At 32.3% G+C, this 21,678-nt stretch overlaps 1 protein-coding gene across 12 annotated transcripts in view; it reads right to left on the reverse strand.

Moving 5' to 3' along the window:
• The window catches only part of UTRN (utrophin), a 639,104-nt gene that overhangs the window by 116,658 nt on the left and 500,768 nt on the right, over positions 1 to 21,678 (reverse strand). For all 12 annotated transcript variants that reach the window (XM_012549387.3, XM_023503254.2, XM_023503253.2 and 9 more), the window contains 3 exons: positions 17,714 to 17,860; positions 15,214 to 15,292; positions 12,710 to 12,770 (listed from right to left, as the gene is read on the reverse strand). In XM_012549387.3, coding sequence (XP_012404841.1) covers positions 12,710 to 12,770; positions 15,214 to 15,292; positions 17,714 to 17,860 — 287 coding nt within the window. The remainder of the gene's footprint in view (positions 1 to 12,709; positions 12,771 to 15,213; positions 15,293 to 17,713; positions 17,861 to 21,678) is intronic.

The raw sequence follows: 21,678 nt of genomic DNA on the forward strand, positions 1-21,678 counted from the left end.
CTTATGTACATCATCTCATTTGATTACCCTGTGAATTAGGGACTACTTTCATTCTCATTTTATAGATGAGGAAACTGAAACTAAGAAAGTCAATGATTTGCTCAGGATCATACAGTTTGTTAAATATATGGACCAGAATTTCAACAGTATTTTCCTGAGTCTGGCTCTAGCACTCTACCATTATTGGTGAATACCTTCTACCACAAAGGAAAAAAAAAATCTAGACAAGCAGAGGAGCAAGGGCAACTTCAAAAATCAAGCATTTTGATCACAATCCCAGCATTACTATAGAGTTGGTTCTTGAAAGCTAGTACCCTATGAACAGGCTGAGACAACACACTCATTTGGCAACCAGATGGAAGAGAGAAAAGTGCACTTCCCTTTGTGAATTCAACACCAGTTGATTCATTAGACAGAATTGCCAGTGCTGAAAATAAACCCAGTCTCTAGTTACAAAAGTGCAACTGCAATTTAATATAGAACATTTTAAAAGTAATCAAGGCTCTTGGCTGTAGCTGATTTTTTTTTTTGAGGGGGGGGGGGCGGTTAAAATGAAAAATATCAATCCAACCACCAGCTTTAACAGAGCAGCTGTGAACCATTTTTTCCCCGTTGGCCAAAATGATTTCCCTTCCTTCTGTGTAGGAATAGTCAGATTCAGCTTCTCAGATAATACATCAGAATATTCAGCTTGATAAGCTTTAAAAAAAAAAATGGAAATGAAATCCATTTAAAGTGGAACTAATGCTTAGATTTTAAGAAGGGAGACAGTTACAGGAAAGAAACAATGAATAAATAAATAATTCAAGCAGAGCAGCAATTAACACTAAACACAAAAAACTCATTAACCACACAAACAACACTTTAATGCTCCTAACATATGGTGGGCAATCCACAAATATTAAACAACAGAAATTATAATAATTAAGGCATGCCTAAGCAATATCATTGAAATAACATTTACAAACACTCTAAAGGGTGTATAGTAGCATGTGGGTAGTTAAGTAGACCAGGTGTATAATAGGAATATAATGCAAGAAATACTCAAAATGCCCATTTACTCCTCTCCACAGAAATTCAGTTGTTTCACATGGTGTAAGGTCACACCTTTGCTAGACATGGAAAACAATGTCAATTTGCAATTTTACAATATTTATTTAAAATGCAACTTTAGGTAACATCTGTACAAAAGAATTCTTTATGGAAGTATTTATTATTTAAGCAATTTTGTTTATTAATGCTTTTCTAATGTACCTCAGAGATCTATCAGAAAATATTCAATATGCTTACAAATTAAGCAATTTTGTTTATTAATGCTTTTCTAATGTACCTCAGAGATCTATCAGAAAATATTCAATATGCTTACAAAGAAATTGTGCTAAATACTCATGTTTGAGGCTTATTTCTTTAAGATTTTCATTTTATATTTTCCTTATCAGTATTAACATTCACTATACCAATCTATGTGGCCACAATTTCACATTTTATATCATATAGTTATTTCTCCTTTCATTCAAGATGTGAATATAAAAAGACAAAAGGAAAAAAAAGTTAGGGGTCAGTGGGTTAGTTTTTCACAGATGATACAGATTTCAGAGAAACAGACTAATGTCCCTCAGATAAGATGTATATGTATTAGAAGAACAAATGTTTGTTATTTGCAATGTAAGGGTATATACTAAAGAAGGAGATGAAAGGTTTTTTAAAATGGTGCATGAATAAATTCTGTCCTTCCAACAGAGACAGCTGGGGCTTGTTCAGTACATTTTCTTTGCATATGTAAAGAAGCAACAATGTCTTGAGAAAAATATCTGACCTTAAGTTTAATTTGATGATTAAATTCTTTTCTACCCTTTGCTCAATTTCTTTTCACTCTTCCCTAAACACCTAAGTAAGCAGAGTAATTTTAATCTTTTTAAATTAAATAGCATGTTTAAGCTATGTAAAAGTAATTTGATTATTAGTCTTTCATATAACTATATACATTATAATTATCATTATTATTAACTAGTATTTGTAATGTTCCTTATACATTATAATTATCATTATTATTCACTAATATTTGTAGTGTTCCTTACACTTTGCCAATTCTAGCTTATTTGAAAACAGTCTTCACTTGTAATTCACTTGTATCTTAAGAGTCTAAAAGAAAACATCTCTAATTTGCATTTATAATTTATAACCTATATTATAATTTATATGTACATATATATTTATGTTAGATTATATATTAAATATTAGAGAATTTATATTATAATTTTTAATAAAACTGTAAACACACACAATGAATCAACAGGCATTTACTAACTATCCATGTGCTAAGTGTTGATGATATAAAGAAAAAGCAAAAATAAGTCCTTGCCCTTAATGAACTTTTATTCTAAAGGTTGAAAAAAAAAATCCATATATAAGACATGTGTATATTTATATGTGCATATAAACATTTATATAGAAATTTCTTTATATACTGTAAAATATGCAAGTATATGTAAGGTATATATGAAGAAACGGAAAGTAATCTTAAGAGAGGATCCTAGGGGTGGGAGACAAACAAAAAAAAATTTTTTTCACTTCAGCTTGAATTGAATAACATCTATTAAATGCATGAAAATCAACTTCATTTTAACTGACTTATTTGATATGAGAAATAATAAAGTAATATAAGAAATAATTCTTGCTCTCAAAGAGCTAAGAAGTCTGTCATCTGAAATTTATATAGTCAGGTCTTAATTACTGTAAATATTGAATCCACCCGAATCATAAGCATTTGAAATTCCACTATACAAAATTATCATTATGTAAAATATAGTAATTGGTTCCAGCCCAATGGAAAGATATAGCATGATTTTAAATAATTTCACCACTTCAAGGGGCCCATTATTTGCCTTAATAGGGAACCAGCTGTAACAACCTATTCATGAATAAGTTATCTAATCACTATACTTTTATATTTACTAGAAAGAAAGCAGGGAGGAGAGCAAAAGTTCTTTATGTGACCCTTTTGGAGACTAAAATAGTTGTGTTTCTACACTAAAAACCACCAAAGACAATAAAAGAAAGAAAACTTTAAGCCCAAACACCTTCCACAGACCTCTTGACACTTTTTAGAAGTATTAATAACAGTTAAACTCGGCAGTTTAGAACTTTCACCTATTTAACTCTAGCCAGGTGGTAATAGTTATTTTTTTTAAATGAGAAAATTGTGAAGAAAAAAAATTGAGGCAAGCTAACCAAACATCTCCATGCTATTCCACTTGGGAACTTCATCCTACCTCTAGCAACTATCTCTCACTTTACTGACCAAAATAAATAGCATTTATTTTATAACCAAGTAGTAAATGTGATTATATATGTGTGGGGCTTGGGAGAGGGAGGGTTGTTGGGTAAAGGCTAGATAGCTTGAAGTGTCAGCAGGCTGTAATGGTCAAAAATAGGATATAACAATAGGCTAGTTGACAGAGACATCACTTATTTAGAAGCATAAATTCTGTTTATTAAACATTTCAATCTCATTACCTTCCAATACATGCTGAGAGAATGACCTTTTGGGAGTAAGGACATTAAAAGTTACTCTATATACAGAGGTCACTATCATTGCTGAGCTGAGATTTCAAGATCTTTTTCCTTCTCCACTTCTTAAATTCCCCACAACACTCATTCATGATCCCTGATTGCCTCTCATAAGAAGAACTGAGAGACAGTGTTCCATACACAAACTAACAAACAGAACAAGCAAAGAACCAGAAGTTGCAAAATAACTAATAGGTACATTATAATTAACAAACATTGTCAAAGAAGAAAATTCTAAATATATGTTTACTGAACAAGAAAAGAATTATTTTTTAATAGATACTTTTTAAAAATATCAGTATATCACTGGAGTAAAGAATCTATCAACTGAAAAAAAAAAAAGAGAGTTTTTATCTTGAAAATGTCTTTTCCTGTAGATAAATTTCAGATAATAAACATTTGCTTTCCTCTCCTGTAGCAGATATCCTATGTTTGTGAAAAGTGCTTTATTTACTATGCCTGGAAAATAGTAAAAACTATACAAATGTTTTGTTATTATTAACCTGCTTAAAGTCTTACTCTAACTGTATTTTATTCATATGGTTCTTATTTGTACAATAAACTCTCTGGCTTGTAGTCTCTTAAAATCCTTCCCTTACTTCAAAGTCCAAATTAGGTACCCTGTATGCCAGGAAATATTCTCTCACCACACTGCCATAAAGTCATCTCTCTCACCTCTAATTTCTTATAATAGCCTGGCTGGTCCTATTTTCCCTGCACTTATCAGACTTGCATGTAGCATTATTATTTGCCATCTTATGCCTATTAGATGGCAAGTTCTTTAAGAAGAGAATCTTTAGATTATACCCATCTTTCTTTAATATCTTTAAAGCCTAGCATAGTGGCTTTTACAAAGTACAAATTTCTTGAACTCAACTGAAAGCAGAAATAGTTGTGATGTAATAGACCTGCATTCAAAATGTTTTAAACTGTTTGGGGCAACAACATATCTCTGGCAGTATAAAACAGTGGGAGGAAAAAATAGATTTTTGAATCAGAAAATCTGGCTTTGAATTCTGGCCCTTCCACTTGGCAACTTGGGCATGTCACATCATACTCAAGAGCTTCAACTCATGGATAAAGTGAGTTCCAAAGCTTTCTGGCTATAACATTCCTGTACGGGGATTGGTTCCCTTATCCCAATCTTTCACAAGCCAGGCTTGTCCAGCTGCTATCATTTTTCCCCAGTGGTCTAAGCTAGTGCTCATCGCCTGAAGCTAATGCTACACTCTAATACTACTGTATTACTATATAGCCTTAAAGTGCTGACATTTTTTCAAAAGCCAATTGTGTTCTTACCTTCCCATCTGTATAATTAGGCTCGCTCTTTTAAATATCAACTTTCAACAAAGATTTAGATTTAAAGACTTCTTCACTTAAAAACATCAAAGTTGTAAGACTAAATCCTTGTATCCTTTCATATGTTTCATTTTCATATAGCCCTATACTCTCATTTACATTCTCTGTAAGTTAATAAGTATTTATTAAGCATCCACTGTGTGCCAGGCACCAAACACTGAGCTAAGGAGCTAAGAAAGAAACAAAGATATTCCCAGTCTTTAAGGAGTTTGTACTCTTAAGGGGGAGAAAAATATACAAACCATTATATATGAGATAAATGGAAATAATTTCATAAAGCAGGCATTCCCCCACTGGCCTACAGCAATCATAAAGACTCTATTTGGGAGAGGAAAGATGTTGAAGAGTCTCTCAAATATCCTTTGAAGCCATTTAATTTTGTCCTTCACTTACCATTAAATAGGACAATAAACTTGAAGATGAAAGGGTGCTCTCTGAGATCATATAGTCCAGTCTTTCTTTATTACAGATGAGGTAACAGGAGCCCAGAAAGTTAAATAATTTACTCAAGGTAATATTGTTAGGAAATATCAAAGGTGGGAGCTGAATGAACCTTAGTCTTCCAATTTCAGAATTGGCGTTCATACAACTGTACATTTTGTTATGGGTGTTATTGTGTTCTAGCATTGGATTTCTATACATTTTAGAGACTGAATACTATTTATAAACATGCATTTTGACGTATCATGGCTAAGCCACTGTTAGCTTCTTTTACATAAAATCAGGATATTTGACACCTGCAAACTCCTTAGGGATATATGGAAAAGATAAAGTTACAGATTCAACTCATTAGGAAAATACTAAAAAGAAAAAAATTGTAATTCTCCCTTTCACAATCTCAGCTAATCTAAGAACTTTGCTTATATCAAAGGGATATTTCTTATACGTATTAAAGGTATTGGAAATACAAGCAAATGAGTCATATGGTTGTTATCAAAGAATAAGCATTCCTTATCAGTATACAATAGGGACAAAATAAAAAAATCTTCCAGGGTCCATTAATTCAGATTTTTGGAAAATCTAATTTCCACACCTTGAATTTTTCCATCATTTCTCTGACTCTCTATTCATACACACAGTTCTACATATACTACTATTGAAGCCTAGTCACCAAATCTTCCCACCAATGGCATTAAAGATAGTGAACCAGAAAAAGGATGAACAGCACCCCCCTCATTATGCCTTGGGCAGTTAAATGGATAGAGCACAGGGCCCAAAGTCAGGAATCCCTAAGTTCAAAGACAGTCTCAAGCACTTACTAGCTGTGTGATTGCAGGCAAGACTCTTAAAATTGTTTATTTCAGTTTTCTCATTTATAAAATGAGCTGGAGAAGGAAATTGCAAACCAATGCAGCATCTCTGCCAAGAAAATCCCAAATGAGATCACAAAGACTCAGTTATGCCTAAAACGACTATAAAATGACCTCCTCCTTATACCTTCTCTTGTCTCATATCTACTCTGTATGTATAGTCTATATACCTAGTAATTTTCATATTTACTTCTTAAAATGTGAACTCCTCCAAGGCAAGAGATATGATTTCTTTCTTTTTTTCTTTTTTCTTTTTTTTTTTTTTTTTTTTTTTTTTTTTTTGGTATTCTTGCGGTTTATCATAATGCCTGGTACAGAGTTAGCATGCAATAAATGTTTAATGACTGGCTGATAAATCAACAGGATTTGGACAATTAGAACCAAAGTATTCTCCTTTCTTATTCTTCATGAAACTCCCCAAGTGACTAAATCTTGGACTGAAGAAAATTATTTGTGCAAGTACACTTGACCTCAATTTCTCCCTCACTCCTTCCATATTCTAAATAATCAGTCAGTCCTAGACACTCAATAAGCATTTCATATATGCCAGATATTGTGCTAAGTACAGAGGATTTTTTAAAAAAAGGGGGTGGGGCAAAAGCATGACTATTGCACTTAAGATTTAATATTCTCATAGGAGTCATGGCAGGCAAATAAGATACATATCATACTTATTTATGAGAGAAGGATATGGGGGAGAAAGATGGTGATTGATTACTTTTGGGTCAGGCTTGATATATTTCACCAATTTGAATACATATTTTGGTGGGAGGCTATTGATAGAGAGGTAAAATAGGTGATTTCATCAATACAGAAGAATTCTCTGTAGTATCAGAAATCAATAACTTATCTCTCATGTAATAGATTCACAAAGATGAATAAGGTATTGAAAGATAAAGTGACTAGCCTGTGATTACCCAATGAATCAATAAGCACTTTTTATTTTTTATTTTTTTATCAAGAGTATATACTCTTGAAAACTCCTTCTTAGGTGTCACAGGATAAAAATACAAAATACGAAAGAGCCCCTGATCTCACATTCAATAGTTTAGCTAGGATGAAACAGAACCAAACATAACCCATTTTTTCTTGACTTGAAGGTGAGCCCTTTAGTCTTGCTGGCACTCACATCCATTTTTCTTTCTTTTTTTTTTTTTTTGAATTGGATTTTTTTTTTTTTAATAGCCTTTTATTTACAGGATATATGCATGGGTAACTTTACAGCATTAACAATTGCCAAACCTCTTGTTCCAATTTTTCACTTCTTACCCCCCCACACTCACATCCATTTTTCTGTACCCTTATGGAACAAATATGTGATTACATTAGCATAGGCAACTCCTAGTGAAGGAACTTACTTTACAAATCCAGATGAACACTTGTTCTGCAACTTACAAACTTGCCTGGGACTCCTGGGATGTGCCAGACACTGTGCTAAGTGCTAGGGACCCCCAAACCAAAACACCACCAAATACCACCCCATCCCTGTCTTCAAAGTACTACAATGTTTAATGGAGGAGACAAAATGAAAACAACTAAATACTAACTTATACTAGATAAATAGGAAATGACAAGTAGAGGGAATTCTAGAATTAAAGGGGGATTAGGAAAGGCTTCCCACTGGTCTGCATGTAACAACTTATGAACTACTTTCTTGTGCAGGTATTTATATGAGAATTGCTATTAAAATACTCTAATTTAGTTAACTGTTAATTAGTTTATCTGTGACTCAAATTTTATTATCCTACCTACTTCTCTTAGGATGGTCCTAAATTTTTTTTAATCCCTCTTGTAGAGGGAACTGCACATTCCAGGTTTATCTAATTCTATGACTGTCCCCCATTGGGACTATATAGGAAACTATTAAAGATAATGAAAGGAAAAGCAACAACATTATCAGCAAATATAGAATGCCTTTAGGCTGATTGAATTTCAAAAAAGCAGATCTTTAGATTAAATGCAATTATCCATTTTGGTATTAGAAGAAAAATGATGAAATATACTTCTGTTCTTTGGGAAAGAACTGGAAAAGTGGATGGCTGAGAATACTGCCTTTGCCTGCAGTTCTGATTAGTTTTGCTTTAACCATACATAAAATGGATTTACTACCTTCAATTGAGGATGAAACCTGTATGAATTGGCGGAATATCTGAGTTACAGAGGTTTGTGTTTTTTTTTTTTTTTAACAATAAACAAATTTCTATTACTTACAATGTCTTTATCAACTAAAAGTCTATATCAGGAAATAATTTTGGTGTAGGATACAAAGAGCACCAAAAAATATAAAGCAATTTTTTAAAGGAAAACTTAAGTGACTACACCAAGACCACCCAGCACCTAACCTCTTTCACACCACCTAACCTTACTTCCAAAGGAAATTCCATAAAAGTTTTTCTCTTCAATTGAAATAATGATTAAATACAGAATAGAAATGGGGGTGATATTTATCATGGAAATACATTAATTCATGAACATGGTTGTGAGTATAGTAACAGTAAAAAAAAAAGAAAAAAGAAATTTAATAACATTGAAAATCAAAGCAAAGTAACAAAGAGTGAGCTCATATGGGATAGATTTGTCTTGAAGACTAGATTGTTTTAATCTTTTTCTCTTTTTTTCCCCTCACAATCCCTAAGCACATAATATCTGCTTTCTTAGGGAGAGAAATATGGTATAACCTATGGCTGGTAAACAATCTATGTTTACATAATGCTTGATAAATGGTCTCGAAGAAATTCTCTACATTGTATGGAGAAATATTATTTTAAAAATTCCATTTCATGTAATTAAGCACACAAGAAATTTTTAGCTCATCACTTGTTCTGCAACTTACAAACTTGCCTGAACCTCCTGGGATGTGCCAGACACTGTGCTAAGTGCTAGGGATGCCCCCCAAAAAAACAAAAAAATAGGACCATCCTAAGAGAAGTAGGTAGTATAATAAACAACAACAACAACAACAAAAAAAAAAAAAAAAAAAAAAAAAAAAAAAGGAAAACTTCTTAAGTGAATACAAAGACCAGGTAATACCTAACCTTACTCACCACCTGACCTACTTCCAAAGTAAACTCCATAAAAGCTAACAAATAATAAAACAAGAGTTATAGGTATAGACTAGACCTATGATTTAATTAGCACAGAGAACTCCCAGGAGGAAATAATTTTTTGTCATTGAAGGTTGGCATCTTTTCTGAAGTTCATACATAGTCTTAATTTCCTAAAAGATAAAAAAAGTCATTGACTTGCTCAAGTCACATAGCAAGACTTTCCTCATCCCCTCTGCTATCTGTTGTCTGAGTTCAATGCCCCTCTTCTCTGTCTCCAATTCTCACTTTATATTAGAGCAGGGATTTTTAATCTTTTTTTGTATCATTCACAACACTTTCCCATCCCCCTCTCTACACATACCCCTGCTACCCCCAAATAACACATTGGCAAACTGATAAAGCCTATAGACAAGCTTTTAAATTGTAAAACAAAATCCATTCTGGCAGACAGAAGATAGATAGATTCAGTGTGCAGAATAAGACATATTTTTTTGAACATTGTCAAGAAGGGAATTTGTTTTGCTTGACTACGCATATTTGTTACAGGGAACTTGTTTTTCCCTTTTCTTTTTCCCCGTGAACTTGGAAGCAAAAATGAAAAGAAAAACAGATTTAATCATTTTTTTAAATGCTGAAATTTTAAAAAATACAGAATTCCAAAGGATACAATTGTACTGACTGAAATGTAATTACCAAAATATTTTTCAGAAGCAAGTTTACTGAATGCCAGTTAAAAACACATTCCCTGGAGGCAGTTAGATAGCACAGTGGATAGAGCACAGGCCCTGGATTCAGGAGGACCTGAGTTCAAATTCAGGGCTCAGATTCTTAATATTTACTAACCATATGACACCAGGCAAGTCACTTAACCCCAGCTGTCCTGTAAGGAGATAACTAGCAGTGGTGAGGAAGGGTAAACTACTAGTCACTCTATCAAATTGCTTTTGCTGGCTCTCCCAAGCAAGGATCTTTTTAGTGTCATCCATATCTCTAACCTTTTGAATCCTACTCAGTCTTCTTAATTCTGCAAAACCTATTTCAGCTCTAGTGCCTCCAAAAGAATAACTCTAGCATTCCTATGATATAGATATAAATCAGTTTAGTCTACATACCAAAAAAAGAGAAAACCAGCACTGGAATTGATATGTAATTCTATGCTTCCATATAGTTCTAAGAGGGAAATTACAAAGGTAACTCTAGAGTTCTGAATGATTATTATATAGGATATAGTGTTTTTTATATTATTTTATACTCTGAAGAATTATAGGAAGACTTCTCAAATCCAGCTCATTCAAAGTGCCACAACTCTTAATTAATACATTCAAATTAAAATTCTTATGTAAAATGTGGATATTAATTATGAAACTTTCTCAATCAGAAATTTTTATTACCATGTAATTTTATTTAAAAAATACAACAAAAAACAAATTCAATGAGTACCCAGTGATTTGAACAAATTAATTTCTTGAAAACTTCACACAAATTAATGGAATTGAGGTGGAAAGAATGCTTAAGGATCATCTATTTGATTATTAATCATTATTTACTCTTCTGGTTTTACATGAAAACCTAACCATCTTGAAATGTAAAATATAATGCAGACAACTAAAAGACCTTGAGATCCAATCTGCTAAGCAATTCTTATAATTTAGATAAAATTCTAAACCTTTCTCTAGTACATAATTAATTGTAAAATGCTCATATTTCTGTAAGATTTTACTGTTTAGAAAGTGAATTAAGATATACTAAAATAATTCAGCTTTTAAAAAACAGGCATTTATATTACAAAGCTTTTTACATATATTATCTCAGTTGACTGACGCCATAAAGGCATAAATGTGTGACAATTATCACATTTGATCATCTTAACAGCCTTATTAAGGAGGTAGTATAGCTATTATCTTCTCCATTTTACATTTGAGGAGAAATAAAGAAATGAAAACAAGGCTGGATTTGAAGTTAGGAGTCATGAAAAGAATCACTATCACAAATTGTCTTTGTAAAAAATATATATATATTTTTTGGCAGAACGCTTAAAATCAATTTTGCATCATTTTTTTATTGCTCAATCTTAAAAGAAAAAAAATATTTTTACTGGTTTGGACCAATAATTTCCAACCATTAACTTACAGTTTATGGTACTGTTAAAAAGGGTTGCCTAAGGACACTGTGATCTTAAGTGACTGTCATGACCATGGTTTCTCACAACTACAAGTTGGCAGAATGAGGACCTAATTTCTAGCATATGATTTCTCAAATTAATCTCAAAAGATATTCATCACTGGGAATTCTAGGATTTTAAAACTTTATGGAAGAAGAAAAACTTTTCTAAAGTTTCAGCAATCTAGAGACAAAAGTGCTAAAAAATTATCTTATTAGAGGTAGATTTTATTAAAATATATCATGATAAAAATTTGTGGATATGAAAATGAAAATAATATAATCAGGTTGTCTTTGATTTTCCAAGGAAAAGTTAATTTTTCTGACTATCCTGGAAATAATGCCACTTTGCCAAACTCCCAGAAATAAAAGCATTCATTAAAATTCTCCTGTTTCAAATAGTTCTTTTTTCCCTCCTGTAGCATCTTCCTTATTATTAAAAAAAACAGATAGACTGATATTATTTTTCAGGCCATTCCTATGTGTCATGCTCTGTGCTAGGTACAGAAGATGCAAACTACAAGAAAATCCTTACTTGAAAAGAGCTTACATTCTATTTAGGGGAAGACAAAATGAAAAGCACCTGGGCTTCAATGAACCAGAGTTAGGGGGGAGAGGGAGAGAAGGAGAGAGAGGGAAAGAGAAAGAGGGAAAGAAGGGGAGAGGGATAGAGAGGCAGAAAAGGAGAGGGAAGAAGGAGGGATAGAAGGGGAGAGGGAGAAGGGGAGGGAGAGACGGAGAGAGAGGGGAGGGAAAAGGGGAGAAGGAGAAAGAAGAAGAAAAGGGAGAGGGAAAGAGAAGAAGAAGGGAGAGGGAGAACAAGAGGGAGAAGGAGAGGGAGAGGGGGAGAGAGAGAATGAGGGGGTCACAACTGAGAATAAGAACAATTAACATTATAAGAAACTTTAAAGTGTCAAAAGTGGCAACTTTTTTACATATACTAAAAAGAAATAATATATATAAAGCATTTGGCAATCTTTAAAACACTATATATAATAATAAAATTATCATAGTTACTACTATATGGCTTCAATATATGGAAAAATTTTGAAGTCACATCTTTTTCCCCTGGGAGGTGTAGAATTTTACTTATCAAAATAAAAAGATCTTTTGATACAATGAAAGAGAATGGTCATTGTGATGTTTACCATTAATTTCTTTTTTATAAATTCATTTTTATATATGTTTTCTTTCAAATGGAACAATGAATTTGACTAATTAAAGTGATGCATTTTTCTCACTTTCATTAATGAATCAACTTACTTGATGTAGTATGGCACTGTGTTATGTGAAACAGATCTCTGCCAAGGAAGCTGGACTGAAGCTAAGGAAACAAAAGAAGACATTATAATATTCAACCTAAAAAAACCTGTACATCACTCAAAACAATTAAATCAATTTTATATCAAATATGAAGGGTTCCAATTTACTTGCCAGGTTTCTGTAATTGTAAAATCAGCTAGATTAAACCATGACACAATGTCATGGCATCATAGATGCCAAAGATTTGAGGCAAAATGAAAAAAACAAAACAATCAAGCATTTATTGTACCACACCACCAACCCTCAAAAGGGGTAGTAGACATGATATGACTAGGTGAAGAAGACTAAAGAAAAAAAAAAGTTTTGGTTTCTACCACTGAAAAATGAGTGATGGCATATGTTTTTAGAAATTATGATGAAATGTTTTCCCCAGCATGTGCAAGAGTAAAAGGCCAGATTTTTGAGTTCTAATTTTTCAGGCTGTCTATATTATCTACTTAACTATCTGTGAGCATAAGGAAGTCAGGGGTAATTTGGCTTAGGAAGATCTGAAAAATTCTATAGGGAAATCAAAACCCACTAAGGACGTCTTTTAATGCTCCAGCACAGTAAAGAAATGACTGGGTTCTTCAAGTCTATGTCTGTAAATCTGACCTCCCTGAAACGAGGTTGGCTTTTTGTGTTCATAAATGATAGCTAAATCAAAGCTTAGATCCTCATTCAGGCTAATAAGTAATTTTCTTTAAAAAGAACCATGTAACCTCAACCTTGATATATATTATACATGTATTATTTTCTGCTTAATTTAGTTTATAATTATAAAATACATTCAATTTTGGAATATTATTGAATTTTATATAAATATTAGGATACTCTGAGATTATGAAAATACTCCATAAAATATTAAACTAATTACAACAAAAATCAACATGTGATTCTCTTCACCAAGATTAAATTATCTTGGTATTCAGGCAAATAATATATGTCATAATCCTCATGTAAACTAGCTGAGCTCCAATAGTAGGTGCCAAAAAGTCATGGCAAAAAAACCCAAGCAGAAAATGGTTATCATTAATATACTGTAATGTAATCTACTAATGATCATGCTAGATCAATAAACCAGGTAAAATCCAAATAAAGGAAATCATAACGATGAGAAATATATTAAGTGGTACAAAATGATAGAATGTGGATAATAATTTAAAAGCACTGAATTCTAATTAGTAATAAAAGTTCAAAAATAAATACTGATGTGATATAGAATAATCTATTTTAGTCTACATTAGTTTAAAAAATCATGAAAAAGCAAGGAAACAAATGAAGACAAAACTATAGTTATTTATACCAAGTAATTTTCATAATATGGCAAAATGCCATTTCAAAAGTTTAACACTTCACTTAATGAGACCAGAATTAAACAGATTATATGCTTTTCAGTTTGACATTTTTCTAAATATACTGACAGTGGTATACAAGTTTTTTAAAGTTATGGGAAGTTTGGTTTTTTTATACTCTTATTCCCAGTATATACCTTGTACAATATCTAGTATATAGAGAACAATAACAAATAATTGTTGAATTGAATAAAAAGAAAGCTATTGTGTATATCAATATCTAAATCTTGTCTTCTCTTGACTCAATGTGCCCAACTTCTCCATTTTTGATGGCAAAGTTTTTTATGTAAGAATTTATACAGATTTAATTATACTTTTGAAATTATGATTAATACATAACTTTGAAATCAGATAATCAATTTCAACTATTAATATCTATTTTAAGGAAGAAAAGATAGAACATGAAATTATTTTCTACATTGCAAAGTTCATATTGGTAATATATGTGAACTTTCTTTACTGTGTATAAACTATTAAATGAAAAAAGTAAACTAAATATGGCAGAGACAACATGAACAAGCATTTAAGAGCTTATGAACAAGCTACACACATTGAGGAAAATACACAGTAAAAGAAGACAGTCCATACTTTCATTCCTATACTCAAAAGTTCCACAATATAAATGGGGGAAATAGTATTGGAGGGTTCAAGTAGAAGATAGGTGGCAAGGTCCGGTAACCCTTAAGTTTCATTAGAGTTTCTGTCTCAGTGTTTAGGAACAATAAATAAAGGACCACTCATAGGAAGGGTGAAACAGACTTAAATTTTGGAATGAAACAAGGATTATAGCTTCCCTGGGACAAAGATGAGGTACAAGGAAGTCAGCCTCTAGGAAGGGAAAAATATGGCTCTGCCAGGTTTTAAATTCTTATGAGACTTCCCAGACTCTTTAAGTGGGCTTGCAGTAACTAGGGAAGGAAGGAAGGGAAAGGTACCTTGTTTAAAAGAAAGTTTAAAGAATGGCAGTTAGTTGTTTTGTTCCACAGTGTATCCCTTAAGTATCAACTATTTTATTAAGGACTAAGTAGCTACAGAAGAATTTCTGAGTGAAAGAAATAAAAAAAGAATTTAATCATAAAAATTTGAGTTTAATCATTTATTACTACTTACAAGAGAGAAAATGCTGAGAATATGGTACAAAATCTCGCTGGGCTTCTTGAAGCTGCTTAAGGCGGTCTTCTACTGAAACCTATATGAATCCATGCAAGAAAAATAAAATATATTGAGTTTTGAAATAGAATTCTCTTTATTCCAAAGGGAAAAAAAAGATATAATCACAATCTCAAATTTAAAACCTTTATAATTCTATAGACTGCCTCTATAACTTTACATGGGTACTGGGATGGACAACTGACCCTTAAAAGAAGAAAGTGAAGAAGTTAATAAAAGCTGAAAGAATGCTAAAATTGTAAAGCAGCAAAAGACTTTATAGGATATGTAATTCATCTCTCTCATTTTACAGATGAGTAAATTGGATCCTAGAGAAATTAAATAACTCACCAAAAGGAAGACTACTAGTTACTGACAGAGGGGGTCTAAAAGTCAGGTCTCCTGCCTGTTAATAACTGTATTTTCTACCTCACTATAGCTCCTGGGGGCAAGTGAAAAGGCAGAAGTAAACAATCCTCTTTTCAAGAAAATTTCTTTTCTTTGTCTACATATTTGTGCTCCACTGGTTCCATTTAAATAGTCAGTTTCACAGCTGCCTTTCTAAGAGGGAAACATTTGAGAACATGTTTCTCTGGCTTTTGGTGGGTCAAGTTTCATCCTCAAGGGCTAATTAAATTACACTATGGGTGAAAAACATCTACACATTATTTATCATGTTCAGAGAAACAAGAACAAAAAGCTTTTTCTGTACTGTTAACAATTTTGCCTTCCTGGTCAAATTTCTTTCCACTATCCACCTTGCAGTTAACACCTGAGTTCTGTAGCTTACCATTGTTAGAGACAAAGAAGCCAGAATATATGTTCTCTTTCAAAAATTACATATTTTTTGAGTTCTTGTCTTTGAAAATGAAAGGTAATAGAAACAGTGAGAAATAAATCGAATTAGACTCTAAGACTGTCTAGCCAATGAAAACAAGTAAAAATTAGAAATAAAGATAAATTCTGTTTTCTTTCTTATTCACAAGGAAAACATAGATGGCAACTTGATATATTATATGTTACTACTTCAAATCATTTCAGCACAAATGAACTGTCATATACTGCAAGAAATTGTCAGGCAGGTGAGACTATCTGCACATGTGCATTCTCGCATGATCAATATCATCAAACAAAACTTTAAAAAAATATAAAAAAATGAAATGTTCTAATCAAAAATTTTGTTAGGAATCATCAACTTTAAAATTTCCTTTACTTGCAATTTTAAGCCTAAAAATACAGTGCAACATACAAATAAGATCTCATGTCTCCTTCATGCAGTTTTAGAAAATCCTATTTATTTCTAATACTTATCACCCACTGGAAATCAGGCAGTCAGCACACAAATGAATACTGGATGGCAATATTCTTTACTTCTGTAGTACACACACTGAAATTGTTTTTAAAACAGGTAACATGGTGACAAGTCATTTTTTCCCTCAAAATTTACGATGGTAAAAACAAGGTAGAATTGAGAAAGAGGTATCAAAAGAAAGGAATCATCAAAATTGCCAAAATTGCTCTTGCAAGAGCAAGAATGGGTTCAGGATGGCTAGGCAGAAATGGACTCTGGTCAAAATGTACAAATGGTAAGGCAGAAATAAAACAAGACAAAGAAGAAAACAGAATTTTATTTTTGCCCCCAAAGAGTAGGAATGATATAAGAAACATTATTTCTTCAAGAGCTATTATAATAGAAATGTTTTGGTGTTCAAATGTTTCAATTATCCCCTGACTCTTTGGGGTAATTTCTAAAATATCATATGAATTAAGTATCAAAAAGTAAAGCCCTATTAACAGAAATAAATTAAATATCTATTTGAAATATTAAAAATGTACCTTTCCAATCTTCTTATGCCAATACCTATAAGAATCCTATAACACTCATTCCCTGACTGTTCCTTGAATAGAATTCTCACACCCTCTCAACTAAGCATTTTCAAAACTGTCCCTTATGTCTAAAATTGCCTGCTTCCTCAACACTGTTCAATTTCCTGGCTTCCCTCAAATCTTAGCTAAAATCCCATCTTCTGAAAAAAAAAAATGTTTACTGATCCCCTGAAGGCTAACATGTTCACCCTATGATTATCTATAATTTATCATATATGTATAGGTCTGTGTGTATGTTTGTACTGTTTAGATACAAATACATATATGTAAGTTTTGTTTGTATGTTATGTATATTTGTATGTTGCTTCCCCTAAAAGATTATGAGTTTCCTATGGGATGTAATTTTTTTTAACCTTTCTTTGCATTCTTTGTCTGTCACATAGTAGAGGCTTCATAAGCATTTGTTGACTTGACAGGTACTTCATTTCATTTCATGGTGAAATGATTAATAAGGACAATAAGTAAAATAATGAAAAAGTAAAAAACAAAAACAAAAACAATTGGGGACAGAAAAAACAGAGGAAGAAAAATCCAAGGGTATATTTCACGAAAAGGAAAAGGAATGAAGTCATACCTGTAAAACTTTCCATCGCATATTAAGATCATCAAGTTGCCGAGACATCTTTATAGATGGATGCAAGTCAAGAGGAGATAGCTGACTGGATAAGTCATTTACTGTTTTAACTTTTAGGTTAATTGGTGCAATCTCTTCTCTAAATGCCTGAAATAAAAGAAAACAGATAAAGAGCATCTGAAAAAAACATAATGAAAAGTAATGTCCCATCTCTATATCCCAGGAAAGGATAATTATGAGAGAAAAAATGTTGCAGAGATGAACTCATAAAAAAGACTTACAAATATAACCCTGTGGTTAATGGGGCTCCTAAGTCAATGAATGATGCTATATAATAAATATTTAAAATCAAACTATGAACATTAGTATCATCGTTTTTTTGTTTCATTTATCTTCCTCTTTTTCTTTATAGTCTTCACAAGAGTTCTATTTTATTAGAGTTTCTATTTACATGTGTAATTTTTGTAATTAGGCCCAATTATCCTTAATTTAACATTCCAAATATTATTGAATGCCCATTATGAGCAAAATACTGTGTAAGATGATACCACGTATTATATCTGAGTTCCTTGAGGGTAGGAATTGTCTCTTGTCTTTTTTTATACACTCAGCACTTAATAAAGTGCAAGCAGAATAGGGGCTTAACAAATGTTTACTGACTAACTGAATAAATTTGAACTTCTGCTATCTTCAAAAGACTTGCAATTTAATAGGAGAGAAGTAAAAAAAAAAAAATCCACAATATAAAGCAGAATTGTAATGAGTGCTATTGTATTATAGAAGATGAGAGATTTTCTATCTAGGAAAATAATACAAAATTTATATCACCACAATTGTGTTGTTTTATGTTACCTGAACTGATAACAAACAACATTTCTGTTAGGTAACAGGTTAAATAGATTGTTATAGATTAGTATGGAAAGCCAGTTGTTAATTATATCATTATTATTGTAGGAAAATGAATTCTAAATATGAAAGGAATAATTGATAATTAAACATCTAGAATATAACCCAATTTAAGCAGGAAACTTTTTATATTAGAAATGATGCCTTATAACTAATATGAGTCTTATATTTATCTAGTTGATTACTAGCAAGATTCTATGAGTAGCACAAAAAACTTTACCTGATGATAGAATTTAGAAATACGTGTGGAAGGGAAAAGAACATCACCTTCAACTTCAACACCCTAAGTAGCTGCCACTAGAAATTCAATTCAAAGTTGATGCTCCAAAATTCTTGATGGAACACACATGAATAGCTCATGAATTATTAAGAGAATAAGGGTACTAATATTTGTAATTAAAATTCATTAAATAACTTTCTATTTGTAAGCAGATAAAAATAACTATTTACCCTGACACAAACTTGCTAAATATTATATATATTTTTAAAAAAGTCAAAAGTTATTGGGAAAAATGGAGTTCTCTTGATTAACCTAATTATCCTAATTTTTCCTGAAATCCTCTATGATCAGTAGCTTTAGAATAGACTAGTTTTGGCAAAAAGAACATTTTTGCTTTCAGGTCTGCCTATAGAATGCCAATCACTTCCTGGGATGTCAACTGCTGCATTCAGACATGTGTGTTTAATAGGAATGAAAAGTTAATAAGACTTTAATTCTCCTATATAAAAATGCCATCAAGATATAACAAATGGCTTCTTAATACCAAAACAAAGAGAACTTACTTAATGTTAAGCATTCAAAATAAGCTCTTGGAGGTAGTATACAAAAGCAACTATTAACAGTCTTGAAAAGAAGATGAAGATTCCCTTTTCCAAGTAACAAATAACTCCTGCAACTCTTTCCTCAATGTCCCTTTTCTGGCACTTTTGACAGCAGATAAAGGAAATCTTTAAAGGGTCTTTGTATAATACATACACACATGTAATCGCTTGTATTAGCAAAGGTTCATATTAATAGAAAAAAAAATCTTGAGTGTATTTTAATTACGTTAGAAAAAATGTGGAACTGTTTCCTACCATAATAATCCCATTAACTTAAAATACATTCCCCCAGATATGACTAATTGTCAGTTGTAAATTTTTTTAAAGCTAAGAATCTATTGAAATTCTATAAAAATTCTGAAATTCTAAATCCAGTTTGAATTCCTGGATATTCAAAAACTTCCAAAGAGATGGGACTAATTCAAACAAAAATCAAATAAAATGTTTTGGGCTTTGAGAATGGGACTATTCCAAAAGTGAAGCAAGGTTTCTAAATAAACTTAGCTCATACTCCTAATCATAGAGGGTGAGTAATATGAGAAAGCAAAACAATAGATTGTCTACATTTCCTCCAACAAATTCCTACTGAAAGTGTCTCTTTTTTGAGAAGAGGCAATCCTCAGTTCTTGGAGACTAAGCCAGTAGAACAAAACTCAAAAAGGTTTTAACAAGTTAATGAGGCATTAACTTAGGGCCCCATAATGAACCAAGTTTTTGTCATCCAAGACCAATCAAGCATAAGGCTGGAAATGCCCATGACCACTCCTGTGCTCCAACTGACTAGGTTTAATCTTCTCAAGCCTGTCAATTCACCTTCTGGTCCTTCCTTGAGTTTTCTTCAATTTAATTAAAACTTGGATAGCCTTAGTTTCATCCCCTAGTTAGCTAATCTAATAATCTCATGTGGGATAAATTATTGATGGCTTATTATGTATGCATTCTCCCTCCCAAGAAACATTTATTTTTAATAGTAAACTTAATACTACAAATCAAATCTGCAGGCAATGCAGGAATTCCAAGTACCGCTTACAGGGTCAGAGGGGAAGATAAAATGGAGCAGAGAAGCCTTTTCTAATGGTTCCTAAATCATACCACTGTCATTTGCCCTATACCATAACTGTCCACTCATTCTAGAAGTAAACATACTTTAATAGAATTTTTTTTTGTTAAGTTTTCAAGTCTTAAAGCTACTATCTCAAAAACAGAAGGACTAGCCTCTTGGAAAGTTATTCTGTCACTTTTGGGTTGGGGCTAAGAAAGGATGATCAACCAATTAGAAGGTGGCAAGACATGCAGACATTCCCACCTTCACTGAAAATAGTCAGTGGAGAAGCTTGTTTCAAACACTACATCTGTAGCTCCTTATCTTCCCAGCTTTTTCTTTCTTATTACCTATACCAACCACTAGCTACTACTCAAAGCAGTTTTGCAGGTGCCATTAGGAAAATCTGCCCTTTTTCTCATCACTTCTTGGCACCTTTCAAAAAATAGTTCTATACTACACTAGTAGGTGCTTCCCTCCCTGTCCTTTGGAAATAGAAAAATAGGATAATTAGGAATTAATGAATATTAGTCTTGTTCAGAAATATCATTACTATTGTTGTTCATTCTTCATTCTCTAAAAAGATTAATAATATGATGAAGGTGATATTTGACTTGCAGGTGAACTGGACAAAAATCATACACATGTATAAAGTCTGAGCCTTCCCTCTAGAATCATTGACATCCAGTATCAAGACAAAGGTCAAGACAAGTGGTGATGGTCCAGGATGCAGTGGGTAACTTTGGCCTTTTTAAATTAGATCTTTCTCAAGTCTCAGTTTGTCTAAGACCACAGCTATTCAATGACTAAGGTCTAGGTTAGAGTTGAGACAAAAGATGACTCAATACATCATCACAAAGATAATCTATATTTCCTTCAAAACCTACTTCCAAACTTCCTTATTACTATTAAGGGAACCACCAAATCTCCCAGTTACCCAGATTTCTTCAAACTCACTACATCTTTGACTCCTAATTTTACTTCATCTCACAACAACATCATCAAGATCCACAATCAGGAAGACCTGAGTTCAAATGCAGCCTCTTACTAGCTGGACAAGTCACTTAACCACTCTCTGTTGTAATTATAGTCTTTTCTATAAAATGGGGACTTCTTATATGTAAAGTTGGGATAATAATAGCATCTATCTCCCAGGGTGGTGAGATTCAATTGAGATAATACTTACAAAGAATTT

Source organism: Sarcophilus harrisii, chromosome 4 (genome assembly GCF_902635505.1).
Source record: "Sarcophilus harrisii chromosome 4, mSarHar1.11, whole genome shotgun sequence".
In the NCBI taxonomy this organism is placed as follows: Eukaryota; Metazoa; Chordata; class Mammalia; order Dasyuromorphia; family Dasyuridae; genus Sarcophilus; species Sarcophilus harrisii.